The following is a 27,846-nucleotide window of genomic DNA, read 5'->3' as shown; positions in this document are numbered from 1 at the left end:
CTGATGTATGGAGTTACCACTCTTTCTTTACTTATATTTCTCTATGGTTAGACGGACTTTTAGTAACGAAGACGAAGAATTTCGATCGATCGAAATCGTGCGATAGAGATAGAAACATCGTTCTTACTTTAGATTGGGCAAGCAAAATGTCTTTTTAGTATCTGAGATTAAAAAGTTTAGAGAGCGGCATGGGCAGCCTCTCTGTCTCTTTCCTGCGGGTAGTCTTGCTCTATCTCTTCCTCCTCGTCAAATTCGGCGTCCTCGTCGTCCACGGGAGCCTCCTGAAAAACAAATGAAACACATATATAATTTACTAAAAAAAGTAAGTTCTTTTTCAGTAAAAAGAAACTCGTTGATGTCTTTTGTTCCATCGTTTTGTTTTGTCCTTTGTGTTGCTTAAATGGTTGGTTAAATTAATTATAGTTCACTAAAGCGTTTCGTAATGAAGTCATTATAGTTGAGTCGGACAGACAGTCAGATGCACGAGTGATCCTATATTATAAGAGTTCCGTTTTTCCTTTTGAGGTACAGAACCCTGTAAAAATTTACTAAAAATGTAATACCTTACAAAATGTAATACCTTTAAACGAGCAATTCTTGTTTATTTATTTATTTATATATGTATATCGTCAGATGACAAGCAAAAGTCACTAAGTACCACCACAAGTTCATAGCCATAGTGAACCATATTAGTACGAAAAGAAGGTTGATTTTTGTTTAAGTATTTTAGAGTAATTAGTGACTTTTGCTTGTCACCACTTTTGATTTACCAAAAAAAGTAAGTTCTTTTCAGTAAAAGGAAACTCGTTGATGTCTTTTGTTTTATCGTTTGGGTCGCGGCGACACGAGATTGGTTAAATTCATTATAGTTCACTAAAGCGTTTCGTAATGAAGTCATTATAGTTGAGTCGGAAGCCCATAGTGAAAAGTATGCGATTATAGTTTGGTAGGTATACGAAGTGTTAAGCTTTGGATTCCTCCGAAAACGGTGCCGTTATTACGGCCGCTATATAGCGTTGACTGACGTCACTAGAACGTTGTCTATGTAAACAAGATGGCGCGGTTTCCTAGACAGCGTTACGTTAAGTTGATTGTCAACGTAACGTAAGATGACGGCTGTCATGACGGTGTCGATAGTTTCGTGAACGTTTTATTAGATAGCGGTGACGCCATTTTGAATAAATGACACGAGATTTGAATAAATGATTCCGTACTACGATTATTTTCCTCTTCTAATGATATTTCATCCTTCAAGTAAATTATAGATGATCAAGCAAATCTTGTCAGTAGGAAAAGGCGCGAAATTCAAATTTTCTATGGGACGTTATCCCATCGCGCCTACATTTTTCAAATTTGCCGCTTTGACCTTGGTGGCTGACGGTGTGTTATGACGCCGTGGTACTTTCCACATGTCGCCACCGTAAAGACGGCCGTCCGTTGCGGCCGCTATATGACGGCCGTCATATGACGGCACCGTTTTCGGAGGAATCCAAAGCTTTACCTAATTCAACCATCAAAGTCGACGAGTACAACAAATTAATGAATGTGTGAATGAATGAATTTAATATTGGTACCTGGTACTGCTGGTACTCGGAGATGAGGTCGTTCATGTTGCTTTCGGCTTCTGTGAACTCCATCTCGTCCATTCCTTCTCCCGTATACCAGTGGAGGAAAGCCTGGGAAATAAAAAGTAAGTTTAGGCATGTAAGCGAAATCTTACAAATACAAATCGTTTATTTACCAAACATTTTTACAAATCGACATAGCAGATTGAACTTATCATAAATTAGATTATACAATTAAGCTGCCACATCTGCCACAACCCTCTTAATCTTTATAAGAATGCAAATTGTATTTTTTTTATACACCCAACGTATTTATACTCAAAATACAAATTTTGAAAGATCTTACGTGAGGGTCAAGGCAAGTCTCACAACCACAACATTTCACCAGAGGGGGTGGGGAATGGAGTGAAATCTTCAAAACACCTACCGAAATTAATGGACGTTCCCCATATTCGTCTAATAGGGTATTTGACTGTATTTAAAATAAATTATTTTACACCATGCATGAAATAAAGCACTAAAAGATTAATAGAGAAACGTAGACAGCAGTTATTTTTAGACACAATTTATATTTTAAAACCCGTATAAAACTATAAAGAGTAGGTAATTTGATTGTGACGTCACATGCTAGTGTTTCATATAAATTCCATAGTAGCAAAATCGTTTTGACAATTCGAAAAAAGAAACTGATTTGACTAGTAGTCAAATACCCTATTGTGTATGGTCTCACCTTGCGTCTAAACATGACGGTGAACTGCTCCGATATGCGTTTGAATATCTCCTGGATGGCGATGGAGTTGCCAACGAATGTGGTGGATATCTTGAGGCCTCGGGGCGGCACGTCGCACACAGACACCTGCAGGTTGTTGGTCTCACCTTGCGTCTAAACATGGCGGTGAACTGCTCCGATATGCGTTTGAATATCTCCTGGATGGCGGTGGAGTTGCCCACGAACGTGGCGGACATCTTGAGGCCTCGGGGCGGCACGTCGCACACAGACACCTGCAGGTTGTTGGTCTCACCTTGCGTCTAAACATGGCGGTGAACTGCTCCGATATGCGTTTGAATATCTCCTGGATGGCGGTGGAGTTGCCCACGAACGTGGCGGACATCTTGAGGCCTCGGGGCGGCACGTCGCACACAGACACCTGCAGGTTGTTGGTCTCACCTTGCGTCTAAACATGGCGGTGAACTGCTCCGATATGCGTTTGAATATCTCCTGGATGGCGGTGGAGTTGCCCACGAACGTGGCGGACATCTTGAGGCCTCGGGGCGGCACGTCGCACACAGACACCTGCAGGTTGTTGGTCTCACCTTGCGTCTAAACATGGCGGTGAACTGCTCCGATATGCGTTTGAATATCTCCTGGATGGCGGTGGAGTTGCCCACGAACGTGGCGGACATCTTGAGGCCTCGGGGCGGCACGTCGCACACAGACACCTGCAGGTTGTTGGTCTCACCTTGCGTCTAAACATGGCGGTGAACTGCTCCGATATGCGTTTGAATATCTCCTGGATGGCGGTGGAGTTGCCCACGAACGTGGCGGACATCTTGAGGCCTCGGGGCGGCACGTCGCACACAGACACCTGCAGGTTGTTGGTCTCACCTTGCGTCTAAACATGGCGGTGAACTGCTCCGATATGCGTTTGAATATCTCCTGGATGGCGGTGGAGTTGCCCACGAACGTGGCGGACATCTTGAGGCCTCGGGGCGGCACGTCGCACACAGACACCTGCAGGTTGTTGGTCTCACCTTGCGTCTAAACATGGCGGTGAACTGCTCCGATATGCGTTTGAATATCTCCTGGATGGCGGTGGAGTTGCCCACGAAGGTTGCGGACATCTTGAGGCCTCGGGGCGGCACGTCGCACACAGACACCTTCAGGTTGTTCGGGATCCATTCCACGAAGTAGCTGAAAACATTCATTTTATGGGTCAAAATTTCATTATCTGATTTTTTTTGCATTTCCGGACCAAAATCCTTTTGAAAACGAAATAATGAAGTGTTGACTTTTTTTAAACAGTCTACGTCCATACCTATTGGCTGTATAATATATACAATCATAGCCCTAGGGATATTTGTTTAAATATCTGGCCAATGAGTTTTTCGGATACCATACATCATTTGATATTTACCAGTCTCTTTTCGGTCAAGGAAAACGTCGTGAGGAAACCGGACTAATCCCAATACAGGCCTAGTTTACCCTCTGGGTTTGAAGGTCAGATGGCAGTCGTTTTCGTAAAAGTGCCTACGCCAATTCTTGGGATTAGTTGCCAAAGCGGACGCCAGGCTCCCATGAGCCGTGGCAAAAAGCCGGGACAAAGATGATGAATAATGATCAAAAATCACAAAATGGGCCTCATATCTTTTTCTAAAACACTGTTTTTCACAAAGTTGACAGTCAGCTGCACACATAACTGATCCCCCTGCATAGAAATTTGTTTGCAGGTCATCTATCTCTGCAGCTGACTGTACTCTTGAGTCTTGGGAAGTTGATGTTCTCTAACTGTGTTTTTTAGGGTTCCGTACCCAAAGGGTAAAAACGGGACCCTATTACTAAGCGCTGTCCGTCCGTCCGTCTGTCACCAGGCTGTATCTCACGAACCGTGATAGCTAGACAGTTGAAATTTTCACAAATGATGTATTTCTGTTGCCGCTATAACAACAAATACTAAAAACCGAATAAAATAAAGATTTAAGTGGGGCTCCCATACAACAAACGTGATTTTTGATCGAAGTTAAGCAACGTCGGGCGGGGTCAGTACTTGGATGGGTGACCGTTTTTTTGCTTGTTTTGCTCTATTTTTTGTTGATGGTGCGGAACCCTCCGTGCGCGAGTCCGACTCGCACTTGGACGGTTTTATTTATTTTATTTTTAGTTTTAATTAAAATTTATTGTAAATACATGCTTATAACAACTTTAAAAAGAAATATATAAAAAGAAATGTTCTTACCTGGAGTTCTTATTCTGTATGGCCATTATCTGGTTGTCCACCTCGCGCATGCTCATGCGGCCCCGGAACATGGTGGCCACGGTGAGGTACCGCCCGTGCCGCGGGTCGCACGCCGTCATCATGTTGCCCGGGTTGAACATCTGCAATGGAAAACTTTTGATTAAGCGCCATCTGGCGGAGAGTAGGGGTGCAATACATTTTTATTATAAATACTTTTCATATATTATTTATTTAGTATAGTTAGATATATTGTTATTTCGTAACAAAACTTCCGTGAGACAAAGACATATTAAATATATTAAAAACGGGTCACTCACTTATTCGACTTAAAATACGTGAGTGACCCGTTTTTAATATATTTAATATTGTGATTTCGTATGATGTAAGAAAAGGTATACTACGATATTTCCTAATCAATGACATACATAATGATACTCTTGGTATAATGGATAAAATATTTTTCTACTCCAGCACTTAAATGTGTCAATTAAATGACTGACAGTGATATCTAAAGCAATGTCATTTGAATGCTTTGTCTATAGGCTCATAAGATGACTGCAAGCAGTCATCTTATGAGTATAATACAACTGCTTTATTTTTTTTAAAGATACAAGTTCCGATCATCTTGATTGAAAGAGGTATGTTTTCATTTACAATAATAACTCTTTTTTTTTTAAATAATAACTCTTTTTTTTTAAATAATAACTCTTTTTTTTTAATAATAACTCTTTTTTTTAATAATAACTCTTTTTTAATAATTTTTTTTTTTTTTTTTTTTTTTTTTTTTTTTTTTTTTTTTTTTTTTGCTGAAGCTGTCATAGAAAAAGTAATGTATGCAACAGCTCATAATTGGTTCTTAAAATTCTCGGGTCTTTTTTTACAAAACTCGACTACGTCTCGTTTTGTAACTTCGACCCTTGAATTTTAAGAACCCTTATTATATCACTGTTGCATAAACTACTATTATATTTCGTCTAATATACATTGCTTTAATTATTACATACTCTAAAACATATTGGCGAACTAGTGATATAATTATTATTGTTTTAAATATTGCTCCCAGAAACGTGGGTTATTTTAGAAGTGTTAGAACTCCGACCCCGCATAAAAAACATTTTGATTGTATACAACATTGGCAACAAATCAAATCATTTTACTCAATCTTTTAATTTGTTAAATATTTTGACTCAAGCTATCTAATCAACAAATCAGTAAAATTAAAGTCTGGTGTATGTGTGTGAACTTTCTCTAAAGTGTCATTCTATGGAACTTGTTAACTATGTAAACAAACCGCCATATTGAAAATTATCTCGGAATGATGAATTATTTAGTGACTTTTGTTTACATAGTTAGCAAGTTCCATAGAATGCCACTTTAGAGAAAGTTCACATAAATGACTTACTTGGGTCATGAGTTCGGCCACGTTTTGAGCGCGGTAGTCAAAGGAATTCCTGGCTGTGAGCGGCGCGAAACCTGTAACAAAGATGATGTGTTAGTTTTATTGTAGACAAACGGCAACTGACAAAGGTTTGCATAGATGGCGCCACCATAGGTTTTACCTGTCTCTTAAGAGCCCATCAACGTGCAAACTAGCGCCACTGCTAAATAATCGTGATTATTTAAATTTAAGGACAGGTATTTAAAAAAGGGGGCCGCTACGTACGTACGTATTTTGTATTTAAATTTAAGTACCTTTTGAATACATCAAACTAGTTAGGGTTCCGTACCCAAAGGGTAAAAACGGGACCCTATTACTAAGACTCCGCTGTCCGTCCGTCCGTCCGTCCGTCTGTCACCAGAGGGCCTACCGCGAACCACGTTCGACGTGTTGTCTCCCTGTCTCACTTACGTACAAATTTACAAGTGCGACAGAGATGCAATACGTCGAACGTGGTTCGCGGTAGGCCCTCAGGCTGTATCTCACGAACCGTGATAGCTAGACAGTTGAAATTTTCACAGATGATGTATTTCTGTTGCCGCTATAACAACAAATACTAAAAACAGAATAAAATAAAGATTTAACTGGGGCTCCCATACAACAAAGTATTCAAAGGGTACTTAAATACTTGTAAAATACAGTACGTAGCGGCCCCCTTTTTTAAATATAGGTAAACCAGAACTTTGGGAGTATTGTCAAGAGGGCGCTCGTTTTGAATTTTATATAGCAACAATTTGTATAGTGGGGACAATGGAAATTGCCAGATGATTTTTGTTTTATTCCGACAACTTTAATAAGTGCGAAGTTTGATGTTTGGATATTTCTTCGGTTTTTACGCTTAAATAGCTGACTCGATTTAGATAAAATGAATAGCGTAAAGTCAATAAGTAACGCAAGAGTTAGGTATAAGTAAGAATTTATATAGATAATTTTACAAATAAAATTATTTAGCGTACCAAATATGTTCTAATCAGCATAGTTGAAATCGGGATCTAAATATTCTTCAGTCATCAAGGAATTTGACTCGTTCTCAACATTATACTCAAAATCGGGATCGAAATATTCTTCAGTCATTAAGACATCAACCAAATCGTGACGACCTGACTATAGTGACATTTGTCTATAAGTTTGAAACTTACCCGTCAATTCAGATGCTAATTTCGTTATGTTTTCTAATGGAAGAAATTTCTCTCCCGCACGTTTTTTTTCCAATAAATAACTATTTACAACTTTTTTCTCTGTAAAATCTAAAACTTTCGGCATGATTATTGCAGTCTAATAATAATTCACACGAAACTAGACAAAGCAATGTTTACATTGTCAATATTGACAACTATCATAGAGGGTAGATGTTGTCTATTATTAAAATTGTTGCCATTGCTAGAAATTAGTACCAACAAATTTCCGTAACATGGCGCACCCTCAATAGATCCTGGTTCACCTATACCTGTCCTTAAATTTTAATAATCACAATTATTTATCAGTGGCGCTAGTGTGCACGTTGATGGGCTCTTAAGAGTCATTCTATCTATGGAACATGCTAACTATGTAAACAAACCGCCATACTAAAATTGTCTCTGAATGTCAACTTACTGATTTTTGTTTACATAGTTAGCAAGTTCCATAGAATGACACTTTAGTCTCGTTATATGGGATTAAAGGACGTATACGATACCATAGAGAATAAATACATAGAGTGCTCACTCCATACATCAGTTCAGACTATTAATTTCAGTGTCTACATCTAGCATCGAGTAGCGGAACTATCAGTACTGCTACTTGACAATAGATGTAGCACCGACCGGAAAGTCTTATCTCAACAGCATAAGACTTTCCGGTCGGTGCTACATCTATTGTCAAGTAGCAGTACTGATAGTTCCGCTACTCGATGCTAGATGCTAATAGTCTTTTTGGTACTAAAACTGATGTATGGAGTGAGCACTCTATGTATTTTTTTCTCTATGATGATACTGACCGGGCATGAAAAAGTGCAGCCTGGGGAACGGCACCATGTTGACGGCTAGCTTGCGAAGGTCCGCGTTCAGCTGCCCCGGGAAACGGAGGCACGTCGTTATCCCGGACATAGTCAACTGGAACAAAGATATTCTTGAATGGCTACATGACTAATTTTCATTTATGGTATCAATCGATCGGGTTTGTTTTTAGGATCAAATGTCTATATGGGACCCGTTGCATTAAGGTAACACAAAAGTCAGAAATTGTAGTCAAAGGCCGACAGTCGCACTTCACTCGCGAAACGCCCTATACAAAACGGCCAGAGGCCGTGACGTCATCGCCCATCTTGTAGTATGGATAAAACAAGAAAATTGCGTTTTTGTCGGTGAAATATTGCGTTTATGTATATAGTTGCTATACAATATTTTTTTGGATGAAATGTAAGGAATCGAATGGTACCCTTACTTTTATCGTTTTTGGAAGTTAAAAAAAAAAAACTTAAATTTTGAAACTTTCAGGTCCTGTATTTTTAGTAATTTTTCAATATTTTATTTTAATATCCACATTGTGATAAATTGCTCGTTTGCTATTTATTTTACTAGATTTTGTTATAAAATTCAACATGTGTTATCATCCCTATTACTGGCCGGGGTCTATATTTCCGAGCTCATATATTTCATTTATTCATAAACAATAATACAATTGTGTTGTATATAACCCGGCAACCTTCAAATCAAGGGTGAACCGGCACCTTCTGGGCAGACTCGCTCCATCGTAGGCCACGTCTTCGCCTCGGCTAGTCTGAGGCTATGTGTAAGCCCATTTATAATAATATAAAAATATATATATCCATAAATCTCATCGCTAGGACTTTTTTTTAAATCTATTTATTTAAAAGAAGCCTGAGGGCTAGAGTTATGTAGTTAGTTGACTATATCACAGATCGCCATCAGATATATTGGAGCGGTCAGGTGTTCACAAATATCTGAACAAAGCCACCATTATCAAAACTTTAGCCTCCATGTCAAGATGTTCAGACATTTTTGACGCCTTAAGCAAAACCGGGTATACAGTGTGGAAAGATAAGTCGGGCCCTGGAGGGAAACTACCTTAAATCCTTAAGCTGGCTCATTTTACTTAAAGGAGACATTCCTTTATTTTTAAAAAGAAACAAAACTGCATTCAAAGATTTTCTAAAACTCGCTTGCTTCGCCCGGGACTCGAACCGACTAATAATTCCAAAAAATAAAAACTCGCAATTTTATTCTACTAGTCGATACAGTTAATGTTAATGATAACATTTCTCCAAGAAACATTAGGTCTTAAACTCGTCTGTCGTACAAAATATCCATAAAATGTAATATTTAGTACTCAAGATTTTTTTAGACAAGCCAAATTGAAGAAAAAAAGAAAAATACTTTGAATGCAGTTTTGTTTCTTTTTAAAAATAAAGGAATGTCACCTTTAAGTAAAATGAGCCAGCTTAAGGATTTAAGGTAGTTTCCCTCCAGGGCCCGACTTAGAATAAGAATAATATTTAGTGCGTGTGTGTGTGTGTGTGTGTGTGTGTGTGTGTGTGTGTGTGTGTGTGTGTGTGTGCGTGTAAGGCTACAAAGATAGTTAGCATGTAAGTTATCTTTCCACACTGTATATTTATTGTATGGCATTAAGGTTACTGGATTTAAGTTAAATATTATTTTAGCGATTGATGTTTGCAGAAGTCTTCGATCCGTCCGATTTGGTGTAAGGGCATTCTAGAACAATGTATTCGACCGTCTGCCCAGGGTCACCACACACGCACTGAGGGGAGTCACGATACAGAAGGATATAACGAGCAGCATCAACTAGAGCCACCCGTCTACAACTAGTCTTACCGAGATGAGATGGTTCAGGTCACCGTAGCTGGGGCTGGTGAGCCGGAGTGTTCTGAAGCAGATGTTGTAGAGCCTCGTCGATACAGAAGGATATAACGAGCAGCATCAACTAGAGCCACCCGTCTACAACTAGTCTTACCGAGATGAGATGGTTCAGGTCACCGTAGCTGGGGCTGGTGAGTCGGAGTGTTCTGAAGCAGATGTTGTAGAGCCTCGTCGATACAGAAGGATATAACGAGGAGCATCAACTAGAGCCACCCGTCTACAACTAGTCTTACCGAGATGAGATGGTTCAGGTCACCGTAGCTGGGGCTGGTGAGCCGGAGTGTTCTGAAGCAGATGTAGAGAGCCTCGTCGATACAGAAGGATATAACGAGGAGCATCAACTAGAGCCACCCGTCTACAACTAGTCTTACCGAGATGAGATGGTTCAGGTCACCGTAGCTGGGGCTGGTGAGCCGGAGTGTTCTGAAGCAGATGTTGTAGAGAGCCTCGTCGATACAGAAGGATATAACGAGGAGCATCAACTAGAGCCACCCGTCTACAACTAGTCTTACCGAGATGAGATGGTTCAGGTCACCGTAGCTGGGGCTGGTGAGCCGGAGTGTTCTGAAGCAGATGTTGTAGAGAGCCTCGTCGATACAGAAGGATATAACGAGCAGCATCAACTAGAGCCACCCGTCTACAACTAGTCTTACCGAGATGAGATGGTTCAGGTCACCGTAGCTGGGGCTGGTGAGCCGGAGTGTTCTGAAGCAGATGTTGTAGAGAGCCTCGTCGATACAGAAGGATATAACGAGGAGCATCAACTAGAGCCACCCGTCTACAACTAGTCTTACCGAGATGAGATGGTTCAGGTCACCGTAGCTGGGGCTGGTGAGCCGGAGTGTTCTGAAGCAGATGTTGTAGAGAGCCTCGTCGATACAGAAGGATATAACGAGCAGCATCAACTAGAGCCACCCGTCTACAACTAGTCTTACCGAGATGAGATGGTTCAGGTCACCGTAGCTGGGGCTGGTGAGCCGGAGTGTTCTGAAGCAGATGTTGTAGAGAGCCTCGTCGATACAGAAGGATATAACGAGGAGCATCAACTAGAGCCACCCGTCTACAACTAGTCTTACCGAGATGAGATGGTTCAGGTCACCGTAGCTGGGGCTGGTGAGTCGGAGTGTTCTGAAGCAGATGTTGTAGAGAGCCTCGTTGTCGATACAGAAGGTCATGTCTGTGTTCTCGACCAGTTGGTGTACGGAGAGCGTCGCGTTGTAAGGCTCTAGCACCACTTCGCTCACCTGGGAAAATACACAATAAATATGTTCAGAGCTGGGCACCGTTAATCAAAAAGTTAACTTCGTTAATCCGTAAAAAAAAAGTTAACTTCGTTAAACGTTAAAACGTTACTTTTCTAACGTTTTAACGGAAGTTAAAGTTAATCGTTAACTCGAAATCGTAAATATACGCAATAGGAAATAAAACTAGTTGAAATAATCATATCGTCGTGTCGTGTGACCGCTCGGTCTCGAATAGTAAGTAGTAAGTTGTTATATTTGTCTCGCTCGCACCCGTGTATCTTATATGGCAACTGCTCAGGTTGCCGCGATCAACTCTGTCATACTCTCGTAATAACAAAATTAATATGGTGCACGGGGTAAGCAATATTAGACTCTTAGTCAGTAGTACAAGCGCGCGACGATTCGCGCTATGTAAAGTTGCACTGCATACAAACCTAACGCAAACTAGTGTGAACGTGATCTGCGCGGCGCGGCAGCGCGCGGTTTGGTGTGAGTAGGTACTTAGGTATTAACGATTAACGGACTTAAGGAAAGTTAACGGAAGTTAACATTCTATTTTAGCCATAGACTAGGAATCCTCTAGACGGAGTACAGAGCAATTATTTCATGAAACCGATGCTGCCAAAAATTCTGGGGTGCGGGGGACGAGGTGAGCGAGTCCCGTGCCGTGATTGGTCCGTTCAAAGACACGGACGTCACACAAAGACACTTTGACTCGGAAATGGAGTAAAACTACCGTATATTTGTGGCAGAGGGGGTAGCGCTACTATGCTCAGTCTGGAGGATGTCTTGTCTGTGATTCTAGCTTACTTTAGGCGAAGGCACGACGCTGAATGTGCTCATGATCCTGTCGGGGTACTCCTCTCGGATCTTGCTCAGCAGCAGCGTGCCCATACCGGACCCCGTGCCACCGCCCAGAGAGTGAGTCAGCTGGAAACCTGGAATAAGGAACGGGATAAATTCTAATAGACCGAGGGGATAGATTTCCAATAGCGATTTAATGTATTACTATGTATTACTTCATATAACTTATGTAACGTAATACTGCATGCGCTGTTAACTATTAAGCGTTAAATATTTAATTTTATGATGTATAAACTTAATGTAATAACAACATTTTCCTTGTCAATGCCTCCCGGAGCCTTAAGCTCCAGAGGTATAAGCTCCGAATAATCAAAGTACTTACCTAATTGTAATAAGTGGTGAACGGTGTTGGTCACACATACTGTATATAGTGTTAAAAATACTTTATATTTAAGCCTTTCTTGTAGTGACTGTTTGTTTACCTAAATAAATTAAAAAAAAAAATAGCAGCCCGGGTGAAAACTAGTAAAGTGGTTAATGTGGTTAGTTTGTAATCTGACGCTCACAAGGGTTCACTACATTGCCTTTGAATAGAATAGAAGAAATTTGGAAGGAGTCTTGATAGTTCTTACTTAAGATCACCAAAATGTGCAAAGTTAATATTATAATAATGAAATATTTAAAATGAAATGTAATTTAAATTATTTTCATAAAAATGTTAAGATTATACTTTGAGAATGAGTATAGATAGTATGAAGGCAAGATACTAAAAGCCGTATAGTTTATGCTGTTCATTAGATTTCTTTGTTGTTATGTTTTCTCGTCTAAATGAATTTTTGTTTTTTTTTTGTGCTAATAAATATTAGTTATTTACTACGACTACGAACAAAGAACCCGCCGAGCTGCTTTGTTAAATCAATTTCAATACCGGTTCTATATCAAATATATCGGAGCGGCCAAGGTGTTCGTAAATATCTGAACACGCCTCTATTCTCAAGGCGTTAGAGTGCGTATTTTCGCATACATAATCGTACCTTGAAGGCAATCGCAGTTCTCTGACTCCTTTCGCACGACGTCCATGACTGCGTCGACGAGCTCAGCGCCCTCTGTGTAGTGGCCCTTAGCCCAGTTGTTGCCTGAGAAAATAAAACTACTTGAGGATATTCACATTTATTTTTTATTTTTCTTATCCTCCTAAGGCCCAAGCTATAGTACTTAATCAGTTCGATGAAATTTAAACCATATTACATGACTAATTTTCATTTATGGTATCAATCGATCGGGTTTGTTTTTAGGATCAAATGTCTATATGGGACCCATTGCATTAAAGTAACACAAAAGTCAGAAATTGTAGTCAAAGGCCGACAGTCGCACTTCACTCGCGAAACGCCCTATACAAAACGGCCAGAGGCCGTGACGTCATCGCCCATCTTGTAGTATGGACAAAACAAGAAAATTGCGTTTGTGTCGGTGAAATATTGCGTTTATGTATATAGTTGCTATACAATATTTTTTTGGATGAAATGTAAGGAATCGAATGGTACCCTTACTTTTATCGTTTTTGGAAGTTAAAAAAATCTTAAATTTTGAAACTTTCAGGTCCTGTATTTTTGTATGTTTTCAATATTTTATTTTAATATCCACATTATTGTGATAAATTGCTCGTTTGCTACCTATTTTATTTACTAGATGTTGTTATAAAATTCAACATGTGTCATCATCCCTATTGGAATGCAGTTGCAATTGGGTTAATCAACGTTTTCTTGTCACACGTTGCTATGGTTACGGTCTTCTGAGTCACTCTTAAAATTCTAGGTTTTTCGTATTTAAATGAACCAAACTTGCATTTTATGGTAGTTATAAGACCTTTCCATAATGGGACATCTACTGAGCATGTTAGTAGAACATGGTACAGCAGTTCTTCTAACAATCTATGCTACTATTGTCTCCTCGCTGATGGGACAGAATAACAACAAGTAATATTTGATTGACCCAATTGTATTGTTTCGTTCAATTTTCAAACAAATTATAGGTTCACAGTGGCAAATTTTGGATTTTTCATTTGTATGGCTGGGCCTTAGCTTAGGAGTATATATTTAGTCAGCATCAAATCAAAAGTAGCTGTAAATGATCTATATCTAGAACCCAGAAGAAGTGTGGGAATGCCGCCGGGACAGTAACCTGCAGCTCCAACTCCAGGGAATTGGGCTGAATCATAGAGAAAAAATACATAGATTGCTCACTCCATACATCAGTTTTGGTACCAAAAAAAGACTATTATTTTCATAGTCGACATCTAGCATCGAGTAGCGGAATTATCAGTACTGTTACTTGACAAATATGTAGCACCGACCGGAAAGTCTTATGTTGTTAGGCATATCTATTGTCAAGTAGCAGTACTGATAATTCCGCTACTCGATGCTAGATGTCGACACCAGAGACAATTAATTCTCTTTGGTCGACACTGAAAATAATAGTATTTTTGGTCTTACTATATTTCTCTATGGCTGAATGAATGCAACAAGCGATCGACAGCCGGCTAAGTGACATAGTACATCTACTCGCCGCCAGATGGCACTCACCAGCGCCGCTCTGCCCGAACACGAAGTTGTCCGGCCTGAAGAGCTCCCCGTAGGGTCCGGACCTCACGGAGTCCATGGTCCCGGGTTCGAGGTCGACCAACACGGCTCGCGGCACGTATTTACCTAGGACATTAAAATAGATACAGGTACCTACAATAACTCTTACAAAGAATACAAAAACTCTTTTGGGGCCGCACTAGTGCGTAAAATAGCACTTTTCGTGCGTATGTCGAAACTTTAAAGTGCCATATGTACTGTAAAACGTTGTTCGATACACGTGCGAATAGGTAATTCGCCACTCGTTTCGAATTTCCTCTTTTTCGCACTTGGAGGGACTTGAAGGGACCTCCCATAGAAAATTTGAATTTCGCACCTTTTCCTACTGACAAGGTGGGTTTGCCAGAGTATAGTTTAAATTTGTATCATCATAGTCAGTTTTTAAACGGCCGTCTAATCGAAGGCACGCCAGAGTTTTTACCATTTATAATTTAAAACCATGTAATGTAAAATAAAGAGCAAAAATTTTATGGTTTCTAAAAGTCAAGCCGGTGCGACTTGAGCATTTTTTTAATACCACGACGGTGGTAACCAATAGTATCAGGAATTCGTAGTAGATAGTAACTACCAAAGAGTCTTTACCAGGCCTATGGAACTCTCCGCGCGAGCTCGGATTTATGCCTACGAATCGCGTCCCGCCGGCGGTACAAAAGCCGGCCAGTTAAATTGGTTGCCACACGCGCTCACGCACGCACGTCACGCAATATTTTTTACGAGACATTTATAGTTAGATATCTAACTAAGACACCAAAGTATTTGAAATAAGCGTAGGCAACCCTAGGATTGTGTCAACGCGCGCGGTGGGGGGAGCGGAAGGTCACTCCATTGTATTTTTGTGTAGGTATCAAAACGGTAGGTATATTTGCGTTTTCTTTAATAGCCGATTTACATTCTCGTGCGAGCCACGAGCCGAGCGGCGAGCCAAGCCACGAGACGCGAGTGTAAGCGGTGCGCTCGTGGCTCGTCTTGCGGCTCGGCTCGTGTCTGGAGCGGTTTTTTGGGCACAAGTCAAAGGGGCTCGCGATGAGATCGCGCGAGACGCGCGCTTGGTGTTTACATTCGCGTTCGGCTGTCATTCGGTTACAAACCTTATACTTGTTTGTTTAAAATCGATTAGCTCGACGAGCTTAATAGCTGTGGCCGAGACACGAGACGAGCCACGAGCCGAGCCACGAGGCGAGAGTGTAATCATTAGCTCGACGAGCTTAATAGGACACCTTAGGAGCTCGAGACGAGACACGGACGAGCCGCAAATGTAAGTCAGCTATGAGAGATAAGTATCTGTTCTGTGGTCTTACCGCCTGAAGCCTCGTTGTAGTAGACGTCGATCCTTTCAAGCTGCATCTGATTCTCGCCATGATAGATGCCATCGGGGCCCACTCCGTGCTCGTCGGAAATTATCTCCCAGAACTGAAAAGTTAAGTAAGTGTAAGGCCTGACTGGACGCTCGGGCGTGCAGCGGGCGGGGCGTGCGGCGTGCATACAAATGTATAGGAGCGGCCTTAGTGCACGCTGCTCACATCACTTGTGAGCCCGACGCCACGCTGCACGCCCCGCCCAACGCTGCGCTTCGAGCGTCCACTCAGGCCTTACGCTTAGATATGTTATAGCTAGCTTGGTAAAGCAAATCTTGTCAGTAGAAAAGGCGGCAAATTTGAACTGAAAAGGTTGACACCATGTTTAATGAAAATTAAAGGCCAGTTGCGAGTCGGACTCGGCCACCGAGGGTTACGTACAAATTAGTTTTTATTTAAAAATAAAATATAAAAAAAATATAAATATTGGGGGACATCTTACACAGATCAACCTAGCCCCAAACTAAGCAAAGCTTGTACTATGGGTGCTAGGCGACGATATACATACTTATATAGATAAATACATACTTATATACATAGAAAACATCCATGACTCCGGAACAAATATTAGTGTTCATCACACAAATAAATGCCCTTACCGGGATTCGAACCCAGGACCATCGGCTTAGCAGGCAGGGTCACTACCCACTAGGCCAGACCGGTCGTCATTTTATGTTTATTTTTTACATATTTATAGTTTTCCGATTTTTCCCTGGTATTTGTAGTGTAAGAAGATATTACTTGCCAAATTTCATTTAGACGTTTGATTTGTTTACGGCTTCAAGGGACTGTAGACCTGAGTATATGGTTTAAATTTGAACTCGATACCTCCACGAGTTCCCGAGATAAAGGGTCTTGACAGACAGATGGACGGACAACAAAGTGATCCTATAAGGATAAGGGTTCCGTTTTTTCGTTTTGAGGTAGGGAACCCTAAAAATGATTTAAAGTTTTAATTAGATAGGTATATAAAAACAACAAACTACGCAATAAAAAACAACGGGTTGCACTCCGGGAGTGCCGACAGAAGTGTAAACTCAATGACATCTTACGTCTTACGCTCTCGCGAGTTTAACATTTTTTCCCCATCACAAAAAGTGCACAGCGCCGCTAAAGAAGTTTTCACTTCAAAAATCGCGGGGGCGTGAGTAAAAATAGGTGAGGTAAACAATAAAATTAGTTCAATATTGTATGATGACTCACGAGTCCCACGACAGTTTAACCTCTAGCGTCCCACGGCCCTAATTAATATAAATTGGGTACTTTCCTCTAAATAAAACACCAGATAATTATTAGAAAGACATACACATAAACACAATTTCTATTTAATAAATATATAAAAAGTAGGTGACTTGACCGTGACGTCACTACACATGTTTCTACATATATATTATTAGCAAATCGTTTTGACAGTTCTAAAAAGCGGCCAAGTGCGAGTCGGACTCGCCCGTGAAGGGTTACGTATTTAGGGGATTTATGACGTATGTTTAAGCAACAGATTGCGTCAGCGCATCGCGCTGATCCACTCAGATCAATCTAGGGCATAAGCCAGCAGAAACATATTGTCTTAGTTGCACTTTACACGGATGTAATACAAATAAGATTTACATATGTGTGCTATAGGTAAAGTTGTGTATATAAAGAAATGCAAATTGTAAATAAATCAGATACCAATTGTCCGTTGGTGTTTCACTACCTCTATACCCAAAAAACCTCTGCTTGCTCAGGGCGACACTCTGAGAGTAGAGGCTACCATCCACCACTTTTTTACAGGAACCCTTGCTGTGGCATAAGACTCCTTCAGCCTTAATCGGTCGCTTGAGCCTGGGCGATCGGCAGCAAGTATCCATCCAAACCACCTTAATCCCCCCCCGTAGGGAATCCGTCTGTTACCGATAGGTCTCCCGGTACAGACATCCTTGTCATAGAATAAGTTAGGGCTAGGGAAGTAGGGACTTAGGCCAATAGGATCCCTTGCTATCGCCTCCCACCTTATTTTATGCAATCTGTGCAGGCACATGCAACGCCTGAGTACCAGTTAATTCCATAACGGTTCAGTCCATTGAGTAATCCAGGTACTCGGCCTTAGCGTGTGGCTGTACAACGTATTAAAAAAAATTACTTACTAGATCTCGTTCAAACCAATTTTCGGTGGAAGTTTGCATGGTAATGTACATCATATATTTTTTTTAGTTTTATCATTCTCTTATTTTTTTTGTTTAAATTTATTATAATTATCTATATTTAAATATATATTTACATAATTTACACAGGTATTACATACAGACGAAACCTAATGTCACCTGGGGCATAGTCCCCAGGACACTAGCCGCATTTCCCGCATTTTCTCTTATTTTAGAAGTTACGGGGGGGGGGGGGGGGGGGACGGAGGGGGGACTCAGTTTAGAAAAAAATGATATTAGAAACCTCAATATCATTTTTGAAGACCTATCCATAGATACCCCACACGTATAGATTTGATGAAAAAAAAATTTGAGTTTCAGGTTTCAGTTCTAAGTATGGGGAACCCCCAAAATTTATTGTTTTTTTTTTCTATTTTTGTGTGAAAATCTTAATGCGGTTCACAGAATACATCTACTTACCAAGTTTCAACAGTATAGTTCTTATAGTTTCGGAAAAAAGTGGCGGTGACCAGGGCCGGATTAACCCTAAGTCAGAGTAGGCAACTGCCTATGGGCCCCGCCTCGGATAGGGGGCCCCGCCTCGGCTAGGGGGCCCTGGCGGCCCCGCGCGCGTCAAAAACAATATTTGTTTCATATGGCCAAAATTCATAAATATTGTTTTTATTGTACCTAAATGTTTATACCTAATACCTACTTAATGTCCAATATCAGTTTCTCAGATACACAATCATTAGATGATTATGTAAATTATGTTATTTTATAGATTTAAAGTCTGTAATATCGAGCTCGATTTTCAGGCTCCCGAGGGCCTAATACCTCATCTCCGAATAACTCTTGCACATATTATTGTCGAGTAACATTTGACGATTGGTTCGTGTCAGAGCGCTGCTTTCTTCAGCGTCGTTTTTTAACAAATATAAACATTGATTTAAGAAGCTTGGCCTTTTGCCTCGCATGAAAGCTCACCTCGCTGGTTATAAGTATGCTTCGGGCTTGTTAAGTAATGTGGAGATTGTTGAGCTCGACCTTCAGCCTCACTTTTTACCTCCATTTTTGGTTTGTCTTCCAAATATCCTTTTCTTCAGCTTAGCCTTTGGCCTCGCTGCGCCAAGCTCGGCCTGCGGCCTCGCTTTTTAATACAATGGACATTGGTTGGCGTCTGTGCTCTAGCTGAGCTTATCCTGAAGCACGACTTTGACCTCGCATGAAAGCTCTGCTCACTGTGGAACTTCGGATTTTTAGGCCCGGCCCGGCCTTTTTAACACGCTTTCACAATTTAAAAAAAAAAAAATTTCGCGCTCGCTGCGCTCGCGTTTTTTTGCTGCTTTTCTGGTTGACCCTGTACTTACATGCTAACTTGACTGGTGAATGAATAGGAATTTAAACCTATGGAATATCTTTATTATTACGTTAATTTTAATCATGTGGCTCGGCGTATGGTATTATGGTCGGACAATCGCTGTTCAGCCTCGCACAATATTTAACTACCTATTGAGAAAAAAAGGGCTCTCCCCACACTTGACGCAAAAAGGAATCGGCAAAAACTGATAGAAAAAAGCTTTATGTCCACGCAATAAGAGCGAAAAAGACATCGCTTGGCATGTTCGGATCGGCTCAACCGACACCTGAAGGTTGAAATTAAAACCACAAACTTACTTCCCTGAACTGAAAAATGAACATTATGTATGCAGAATTGACTGTAAGAGCCTAAGGGGGCCCCGAGCATTGCACTGCCTAGGGGCCCCGACATGCTTAATCCGGCCCTGGCGGTGACATACGGACGGACAGACAGACAGACATGACGAATCCATAAGGGTTCCGTTTTTTGCCATTTGGCTACGGAACCCTAAAAAGAAGCTGATTTGACTAGTAGGAATGTAGCCAAATATCCAAATGGAACTAAGTCGATCAGAATCAGAATCAGAATCAGAATCAGAATCTTTTTATTTGTGAAAACATAGGTACAATTATGGTGTTAAATTATGTACAGGTTTCTCTATGTCTTACCCACGGATGCAGGTATACAAATATTTGATCGCATGCAGCATGCATCTTAACTATAGGGTAGCAATTTATATACAGCATAAATTACACCAAGTTAAAAATAAGTAATGATATTTAGGACAGGACAGGAGTCACGTCACAAAATAATTTTACAATTTATGGAAAGCGTTTCAAAAATTTACCTAGTTATTAATTTCCTTTAGTAATACCACCCACTGTATATATCTTGTTTGTAAATAAATTATTTCACCTAGTGAATTATTATTATTACAAAAATGTCCGTATCAATTTATGAATAAAGTTAAAAATTATAGTGATGTCAACTGTGAAAATATTAAGAGTAAGTAATTAATAAAATAAATATAATTAAATTATAGCATTTGATCGTTTAGGTAATCTTTAATTGAATAGTAACACTTTTGCAACAATAGTTTAATTAATTTTCTCTTAAATAATTTCAAATTTAGTTGTAGGATGTCATTCGGCAATCTGTTATAAATGATTGTGGCCATTTTTAACACACTCTTGTTAAAAAGAGCGGTGTTTCCAGCTGGTATTCGCAGTTTGTAAGTATGTTGCGGCCGCACAGGACGCGGTCGACCATGAGATGCTAGATTAAACAAATTTAAATTATTTTTAACAAATAAGGCCATTTCTAAAATATACAATGAAGGGAATGTCAACAATTTTAGTGAATTGAATGCGGGCACACAGCTTTCATCAGTATTTAAGTTTGTCATAGCACGAATACAGGTTTTTTGAGCTTTAAATACGTCATAAGTATAGCTAGAGACGCCCCAGAAAATGACTCCATACCTTAATGTTGAGTCCACTAAGCCGTAGTATGCACTAATTAGAGCTTTGCGATTTACAAGTTTGGACAGATTGCGAAGTGCGTACGCTGCTTTGTTGACTTTTTTACATATTTCGATACTTTGTGCTTTCCACTTCAAGTTACTATCCATTATGATGCCTAAGAATTTACATTCATGGACGTCATCTATCTTGATACCTCTATAATTTATATTTAGGCAATCTGGCGTTATCTTTTGGTAAAAGTGCATTATATTAGTCTTACTTAAATTAATAATTAGGTTATTATTACTAAGCCATGTTACAATATCTTTAAGGGCAGTATTTATATCATTTTCGTAATTTCTCATGTCATTACATTGTATTATTGCGGTACTGTCATCAGCAAAAAGTATCATTGGGTGGGTTATGACTTTGGGCAGGTCGTTTATGTAAATTAAGAAAAGTAAGGGTCCTAAAACACTGCCCTGCGGAACGCCGTTACTTATAATCCGAGGATCTGAACTGTATTTGTGGTCAAATTTCCGTTTTGTGCAGATTCGACTTATTTCGGTGTATTGCACTCTATTGGTTAAGTAGGACTTAATTAAGTTCAAAACATTGCCTCTTATACCGTAGGCGTTAAGTTTATAAAGCAATAGTTCATGATCCACGTGGTCAAATGCTTTGGTCATGTCTGTGTAAATTGCACATATCGGTGTCCTTTTATCTACATTTCTTACAATTATCTCAAGAAGTTCAAATATTGCCATATTTATTGTTTTATTTTTTCTAAAACCTTTTTGTTCATTGCATAAAATATTACACTTCTCTAAGTAATCGTATAAATTTTTGTATATAACCCTTTCGAAAACTTTAGAAAATATCGGAATCAGCGCTATAGGTCTATAATTTGCAGGGTCTTCTTTATCACCTTTTTTGAAAAGAGGTTTAATTATGGCTGTTTTTAATTCATCCGGATATATGCCAGTACTGATACATAGATTTATTATATGACACAGGTGTCCAGCTATAGAACCGCTAACAAATTTAACTACTGTCGTATCAATATTATCATGCCCAACGCTTTTCGTGTTTTTTAAGTTTTTTATGATAACCTCCACCTCTTCAGCCGTAGTTGGACGCATGAACATGGATTTTAATGTAGTGGGAATGTTGTTTTTGTATGGTAAATTTATTGCTGATGATTTTACTTGATCTATGAAATAATTGTTTAAGGTATTTGCAATGTCTTTAGGTTTCGATGCTAAGTTATTTTCATCAATACGAACTTTAAGTATGGGCTCCTTGGGACATATTTGTTTAGAATTATTAATTATTTTCCATGTAGCTTTGTTTTTATTTTGGGCTGTACTTATGGCATAATTATTCTGGGATTTTTTTGTAAGTTTTATAATTTTTTTGTAAATATGTGTATATTTATCTAGTTCAGTTTTATTTATCGAATTTGGAGAAAGTCTATAGCGCCAGAGCAACTGTCTTTGCTTTTTACTACATGTTTTTATTCCTTTTGAAAGCCATTTAATCCTTTTAAAAGTTTTTAAAAGAACTTTTTTATTTGGAAAACATAAGTCGTATAACATTTTAAAATGTTCTATAAAGTAATTATAGGCTTTGTTCGGATCTTCAGTATCATAGATTTCAGAGAATGATAAGGCTTCTAGGAAAGTTTTGAATTTTATCAAGTTAGCTCTTGAAAAGTCTCGCTTTAACACATGCCACCATTTTAGTACGCAAGTCTTTTTTGTTGGAACTTTTATTATTTGTGCTGTATGATCTGATAACCCTAAGTCCAGTACATCACTTTTACAAGAACCGCGAATGTTATGCGCAATATTATCTATGCAACTTTTGCTAGCAAGTCGAGTTGGTGTTCGTAACTGTAACTTAAGGTTGTAATTTGACAGAAAGTATTCAAGCTCACGTGACACTCTGTTTTCTTTCAATAAATCTATGTTAAAATCTCCACACAGTAAAATCTTTTTCCTAGTATTATGGCATAACATTGTAAGCACATTGTCAAGTTTTTGATAGAAAATGTCTAAATTGCATGGCTTAGGAGGTCTGTACATACAAATTATCACAATTTCTTGATCAAGTAGCTCTATCGCACAGCATTCTAGAACCCCCGGTATTGATTGCTTAGCTACATGTAATAGTTCTCGATATTGATAATCTTGTCGAACAAGAATGCAGGCACCGCCGCGATTACTCCCATCTCGCGCATAACAAGCTGCAAGTTTAAAATTAGGTAGTGACAGAAGGACTTCATTGCCTGACATTATGAAATGTTCTGTTATACATAATACATTTATATCAATATTTTTTGCTTTAAAATTTTCAATATGTACAGTCAGTAAATCACATTTGTTAATCAGGCCTGCAATATTTTGATGTAGGATATATACATAATTATGATGGAAAAAACTGAAGTGAATTTTCAATAATGTTTTCTGGACTAAGTAGATTGCATTCTTCTTCCTCTGACGATGGTGTATTCGCTTCTTGGATGGCCTTAATTGTATTTTCCAGCAGGTTGAATATGCTCATCATGCCATATTTGTTTACTTTTCCATTTAATTTAGCGAACATATCATACGAATAAGTTAAAGCATCATTTGAGTCTACCAAAAAGGCATACTGATGGGTTTCATTATCAAGATATAGAAGGTTGTTGAAAGTCTCTATCCTCCAATTATATATGTCACAGCCCTTGTAATCGTATTTATAGGTCGGAGCGCATATAATGATATTGGTATGGTGTATTTGACGCAATTCGTCTCTAATGAAGTGCACTAAATCAATATAATTGTTAGTTGTGTTAAAATCCTCTTCACCTACAAATATGACGAAGTAATCTTTCATGGTGTAGCATTGTGTTTTTATGTCAATGCCTTTGAACAATTCTCGTATTCCTCGACGGGGTAGTAGATAGTGGCATATTTTTGCGTCTGATGAAAATATGTTTTCAACTATGGGTAGCATCTTAGGTTTAGTAATCGTACTTATTATTCCAATCTTTGGCATTATGATCTGGTTAGAGCTACCGAGAGTCTTTTGAGGTGAAAGTTCAACAGAGGTGTTACATTTATTTTCTGCATCCTTTAATGATTGTGGGGTAAAAAAGAGCTGCGGTGTTTGTGGCACACCGCTTAAAGTTTCTTTCGCAGGACTGCCGTTATTGGTTGCGTGGTCGATTGGACTGCGTAAATATGTGGATCCTTTTTTTACAGGTGTATTTTTCTGAGGAGACCCGCTCTGTGTTGTAATTTTTTTTAACATGTCAATTTTATTTTGTTTTTCTGTAAGCTGTTTATTGAGGTCGATAATGTCTTCGTTTAATCTAGCAATTTCATCGTGAGCACTTGCAAGCTGAATTGAGAGATCATCTATTTCTGATTTTAGTTCTGATATTTGCTGATCTTCTGCTGTAGATATATTTGGCAGATCAGTATCATCGCCTAAATGCGGTTCTTGAGAATGGAAGTCATGCTTTGAGGTGCTTTCAAAAGATTGGGATGGTGGAATGGTTCTTTGTTCCGAGGTCATCGGACGGTTAAGTTTCGATTGTAGATTAAGTATTTCTTCTTCCTTGTCTCTTAATAGGTTTTTTAGTGACTCAATTTCATTCAATAGTTTTGAATTCGCATTTATTTTATTTTCTGAAGATTTAAGTTGTTCTTTTAAATTTTCATTTTCTGATTTTAATATACTAATGTCTTTGTTGTAATCGCTGATTTTTTTGAGGCAATCGGAGTGGCTTTGAAGACTTTCGTCGTCACTTTGTACACGATTTTTTTCCTGAACTCCTTTCCGGGGTCTTAAGGTAACTTTTTTTGTTTGGTCTTTCTTGGTTTCCATTGTAGCAAATTTTTGGTTATACAATAAAACAGTGATAAAAAAAAAAAAAAAAAAAAAAAAAAAGTCCAGATTGTAAAAAGAAAAAATGAGAATAAATTATAATAATACAAAAAAGTTCTTTGTCGCTCGTGGGATTTGAACCTTCGGCACTTACGCACAATCAAAAGTTTAAAAAACAAAAACACAAAATTGGTAGGATTTGAACCTCGAACACTTAGCGTAACATTGAATTATAGTCCGCACTTTGCACGTCGAGCCAAACAGTCAGTTACGTAGATGGGCGAAATATGTGTAGAGGCTTTTCAGATTTGGTTGTATAGAAACGAACGACGTTACTACACCCTCAAGTAACGAAAGAAAAAAATATCAACAAAGATCAACACTAAAAGTACACAGTCATTTATTTTTTTTAAAGTTTGCGAACTGTATGATGTAAATACACATTAATTGTCACTTTAACTTAGTTATATTTCACTTATGTTTTTGTAGAACTTGTTTATAGTTTTGTTGTTTTGGTCACTGTTTTTGTCACTATACAATAACACCATTTTCCAGCACTGTTACCGGGAGTCATCATTAAATAACATTTTCACGGCTTTGTTATTCATGACCGATCAATAAGAAACGATTTTTGTTTTCTTTTTTTCATCCAGTTAATTTATAAAAGCGTATTTCTTGGAGGCCTTTGTTTACTGCGCGGCTGATCTACCCTCATCTTCGCCTCGTCAAGCCTTTTATTCTTTTGTTGTGGACTTGTGGATGGACAAAAATAAAACACCGCTGACTCGTGTATAACTCTACGATGTTGTTTTGTCTTGTTTGATTTTGCACTTTCAACCCCTTTTAACCCCATTTGGGGATGATATTTTCGAAACCATTGAAACACTTTCTTGTACATGTCAATATTTTTTTTTTATAAGTTTCAAAGTATTTGTACCCAATACAAACTTTCAACCCCTTTTTTATCGTCAAATCGTTTTTTTTTTCTCTTGTTCACTTCATAAATGCTTCTTAGTGTGCTAAGAAAATATCGTACGTCCTCCTAAAATTACTTGCAAATAAGCTTTTTATGTTCAATATAAGTACACATATTCAAAGAAAACCAAATTTTCATCTTAATTGCGCAAATATATTTGCGAAAACCGAAATTCGCAAATTGCGGGGATCTTTCTCTTTTACACCAATGAAGGCGTAATTAGAGTGACAGAGAAAAATTCCCCCAATTTGCGAACTTCGATTTTTGCCCAGTTTTAAACATAAACATTTTCGTGATAGTTCCTAAAGGTCCCGGTACACAATAGGCCATCGCCGGCCACTCCAAGGGACGCAGCTGCACGCAGCCATGCGGTAGAATGAGATAGCAATATCACTTGCTCCCTCTAACGCATAAATGCGTCCCTTGGAGTGGCCGGCGATGGCCCATTGTGTACTGGGGCCTCAACGGGTCAGAGAACATTTTTCCTATTTCTACTTATTTCCGAGTGAAAGTGTCACATTTTCTTTCAAATACTTGACTTTTAGGTTAGGTTAGTAGGCGTACGATAGGTAATGGTCATTGGATTGTACATCGTACCAGGGGGTCTACAGCCAAAACCGAAATTCGCAAATTTTGGGGATCTTTCTCTTTTACTCTCATTAAGACGTAATTAGAGTGACAGAAATATTGCCCGCAATTGACGAACTTCGATTTTCGCGGTTATAGCCCTGAGCCCAAATTATCGTACAATTACGAATTATCGTACGCCTGGCAACCCTGATGTCCGTTAAGGCCCGTTAAGGACGCAACTATACGTGAGAGCGAGAAAGAAACAATGCTAACCGGTTCAAGGTCGCGATCCGGTGCGCCCGCCGAAATTCGCAAATAGCGGGCATTTTTCTCTGTCACTCTAATTACGCCTTCATTGGAGTAAAAGAGAAAGATCCCCGCAATTTGCGAATTTCGGTTTTCACGGTAGCCCCCTAGCCCCTCTGTTGCAATTTGCAATGCACTATTATTATTCCTATAATATAAACGTTTTCCCATAAGTACCCTTATAAATACTTACTATAAACAAGGACCATAAAAGACTTTTATGGTCCTTGCTATAAAGTCTATAAATGATGTCATTTATGGTATGGGTACATACCGAATTCATTATTATTGCTCTAAGATAAGAATCATTTATCGACATTGATTGCATAGTTTGCTTAATTTACACCCAAGGTCAAAAGTATGGAAACGTTATTTTCATATCTCATGTTGTATATTGGTAACGAAAAACAACCTCGAAAGATTAAAAATACACCCTTAATATTAAAACATTGTAATATCCTGTAATTAAGATAAAAAAAAACATTTGGAAAAGTTACATATCGGCCTTTTATATGCAATTTAATTAGCGTTACAAAATGTCGAACCGGCAATTATCGTAACGTAAGCTAATTACTTTTTAAAATGTTCTATTATCAATTTTACTATTTTGTTTTCTAATTGTCAATTAGTATAAAACTCCATCGCGTGAAAAAAATCATTTTTTTTGTCAAATGTCATATATAAGCTTGTTTCGTCGCCGGCTTCGCTACATACCGGCAAAACCACGTATCGACCACGACGTAGTGCAAAGCGAAGCTTAGCAGTGAATGCGTTACGAGAAAACACAAATTATGCCCAAAACTAGGTTACAGGCTCTTTTTTCTACTCGTTTTATGGCGTAGAAGGGCGTTTTTTTCCAGCGGGTCGCAAAAAACCCAATATAGGTTAAAAAAAGTAGAAAACATTACTAACCTTAGATCCTATCTGGTTTCCACACTGCCCAGCCTGTACATGCACTATTTCACGCATTTTCACACTAAATTATATAATTTACTTTTATAACCCTACTTCAAACTGTAACACACTGCTGTGTGTCATACACTGGGGATAATCAAGTTGTCGTATGATATCAAGTTTTTAGAGATCCGTAGTAATTTAATCCAAAGAAACCATTTGCTTCAAATATAAAAGGGCTAAAGTAGTCGCAGATGCAAGACTTATATCACTTTATGGAACGGAAGCGACATTGACATTGAGTAAAATTTGGGCTGACGATGCTAGTTTTGAAATCTAGACAATCTAATACCTACTTATTTACTTTTAAGTCTACTCAGAACTGACTAAGGAAATAAATACTT

At 38.9% G+C, this 27,846-nt stretch overlaps 1 protein-coding gene and 1 long non-coding RNA gene across 2 annotated transcripts in view; one reads left to right on the top strand and one right to left on the bottom strand.

Annotated features, from left to right (window-relative positions):
- Positions 1–27,846, top strand: part of LOC134660175 (uncharacterized) — a 138,885-nt gene that overhangs the window by 11,240 nt on the left and 99,799 nt on the right. The gene's annotated exons all lie outside the window — the stretch shown is intronic.
- LOC134660167 (tubulin beta chain-like) lies at positions 125–27,846 on the bottom strand. The gene is made up of 12 exons (XM_063515898.1): positions 27,461–27,846; positions 15,818–15,929; positions 14,463–14,585; positions 12,915–13,016; positions 11,887–12,014; positions 10,909–11,076; positions 7,933–8,047; positions 5,922–5,992; positions 4,520–4,659; positions 3,318–3,477; positions 1,575–1,676; positions 125–281 (listed from the first exon to the last, which is right to left on the bottom strand). Exons 1-12 carry the CDS (start codon positions 27,515–27,517, stop codon positions 177–179), a joined length of 1,383 nt encoding a protein of 460 aa, XP_063371968.1. The 5' UTR covers positions 27,518–27,846; the 3' UTR covers positions 125–176.

This window comes from Cydia amplana, chromosome 26, assembly GCF_948474715.1.
Source record: "Cydia amplana chromosome 26, ilCydAmpl1.1, whole genome shotgun sequence".
Lineage (NCBI taxonomy): Eukaryota > Metazoa > Arthropoda > Insecta > Lepidoptera > Tortricidae > Cydia > Cydia amplana.
This window is presented reverse-complemented; position numbering and strand designations above follow the sequence as displayed.

What these genes read in the sequence shown, in the direction of transcription:
- LOC134660167 (XM_063515898.1), bottom strand. Translation starts at nt 27,517, where the DNA reads ATGCGTGAAATAGTGCATGTACAGGCTGGGCAGTGTGGAAACCAGATA. An exon ending in ACCTGAACCATCTCATCTCG is followed by an intron (nt 8,048 to 10,908) that starts GTAAGACTAGTT and finishes TCTTTGTTCCAG; the next exon opens with TTGACTATGTCCGGGATAAC. An exon ending in GCTGCACTTTTTCATGCCCG is followed by an intron (nt 5,993 to 7,932) that starts GTCAGTATCATC and finishes TCTTTGTTACAG; the next exon opens with GTTTCGCGCCGCTCACAGCC.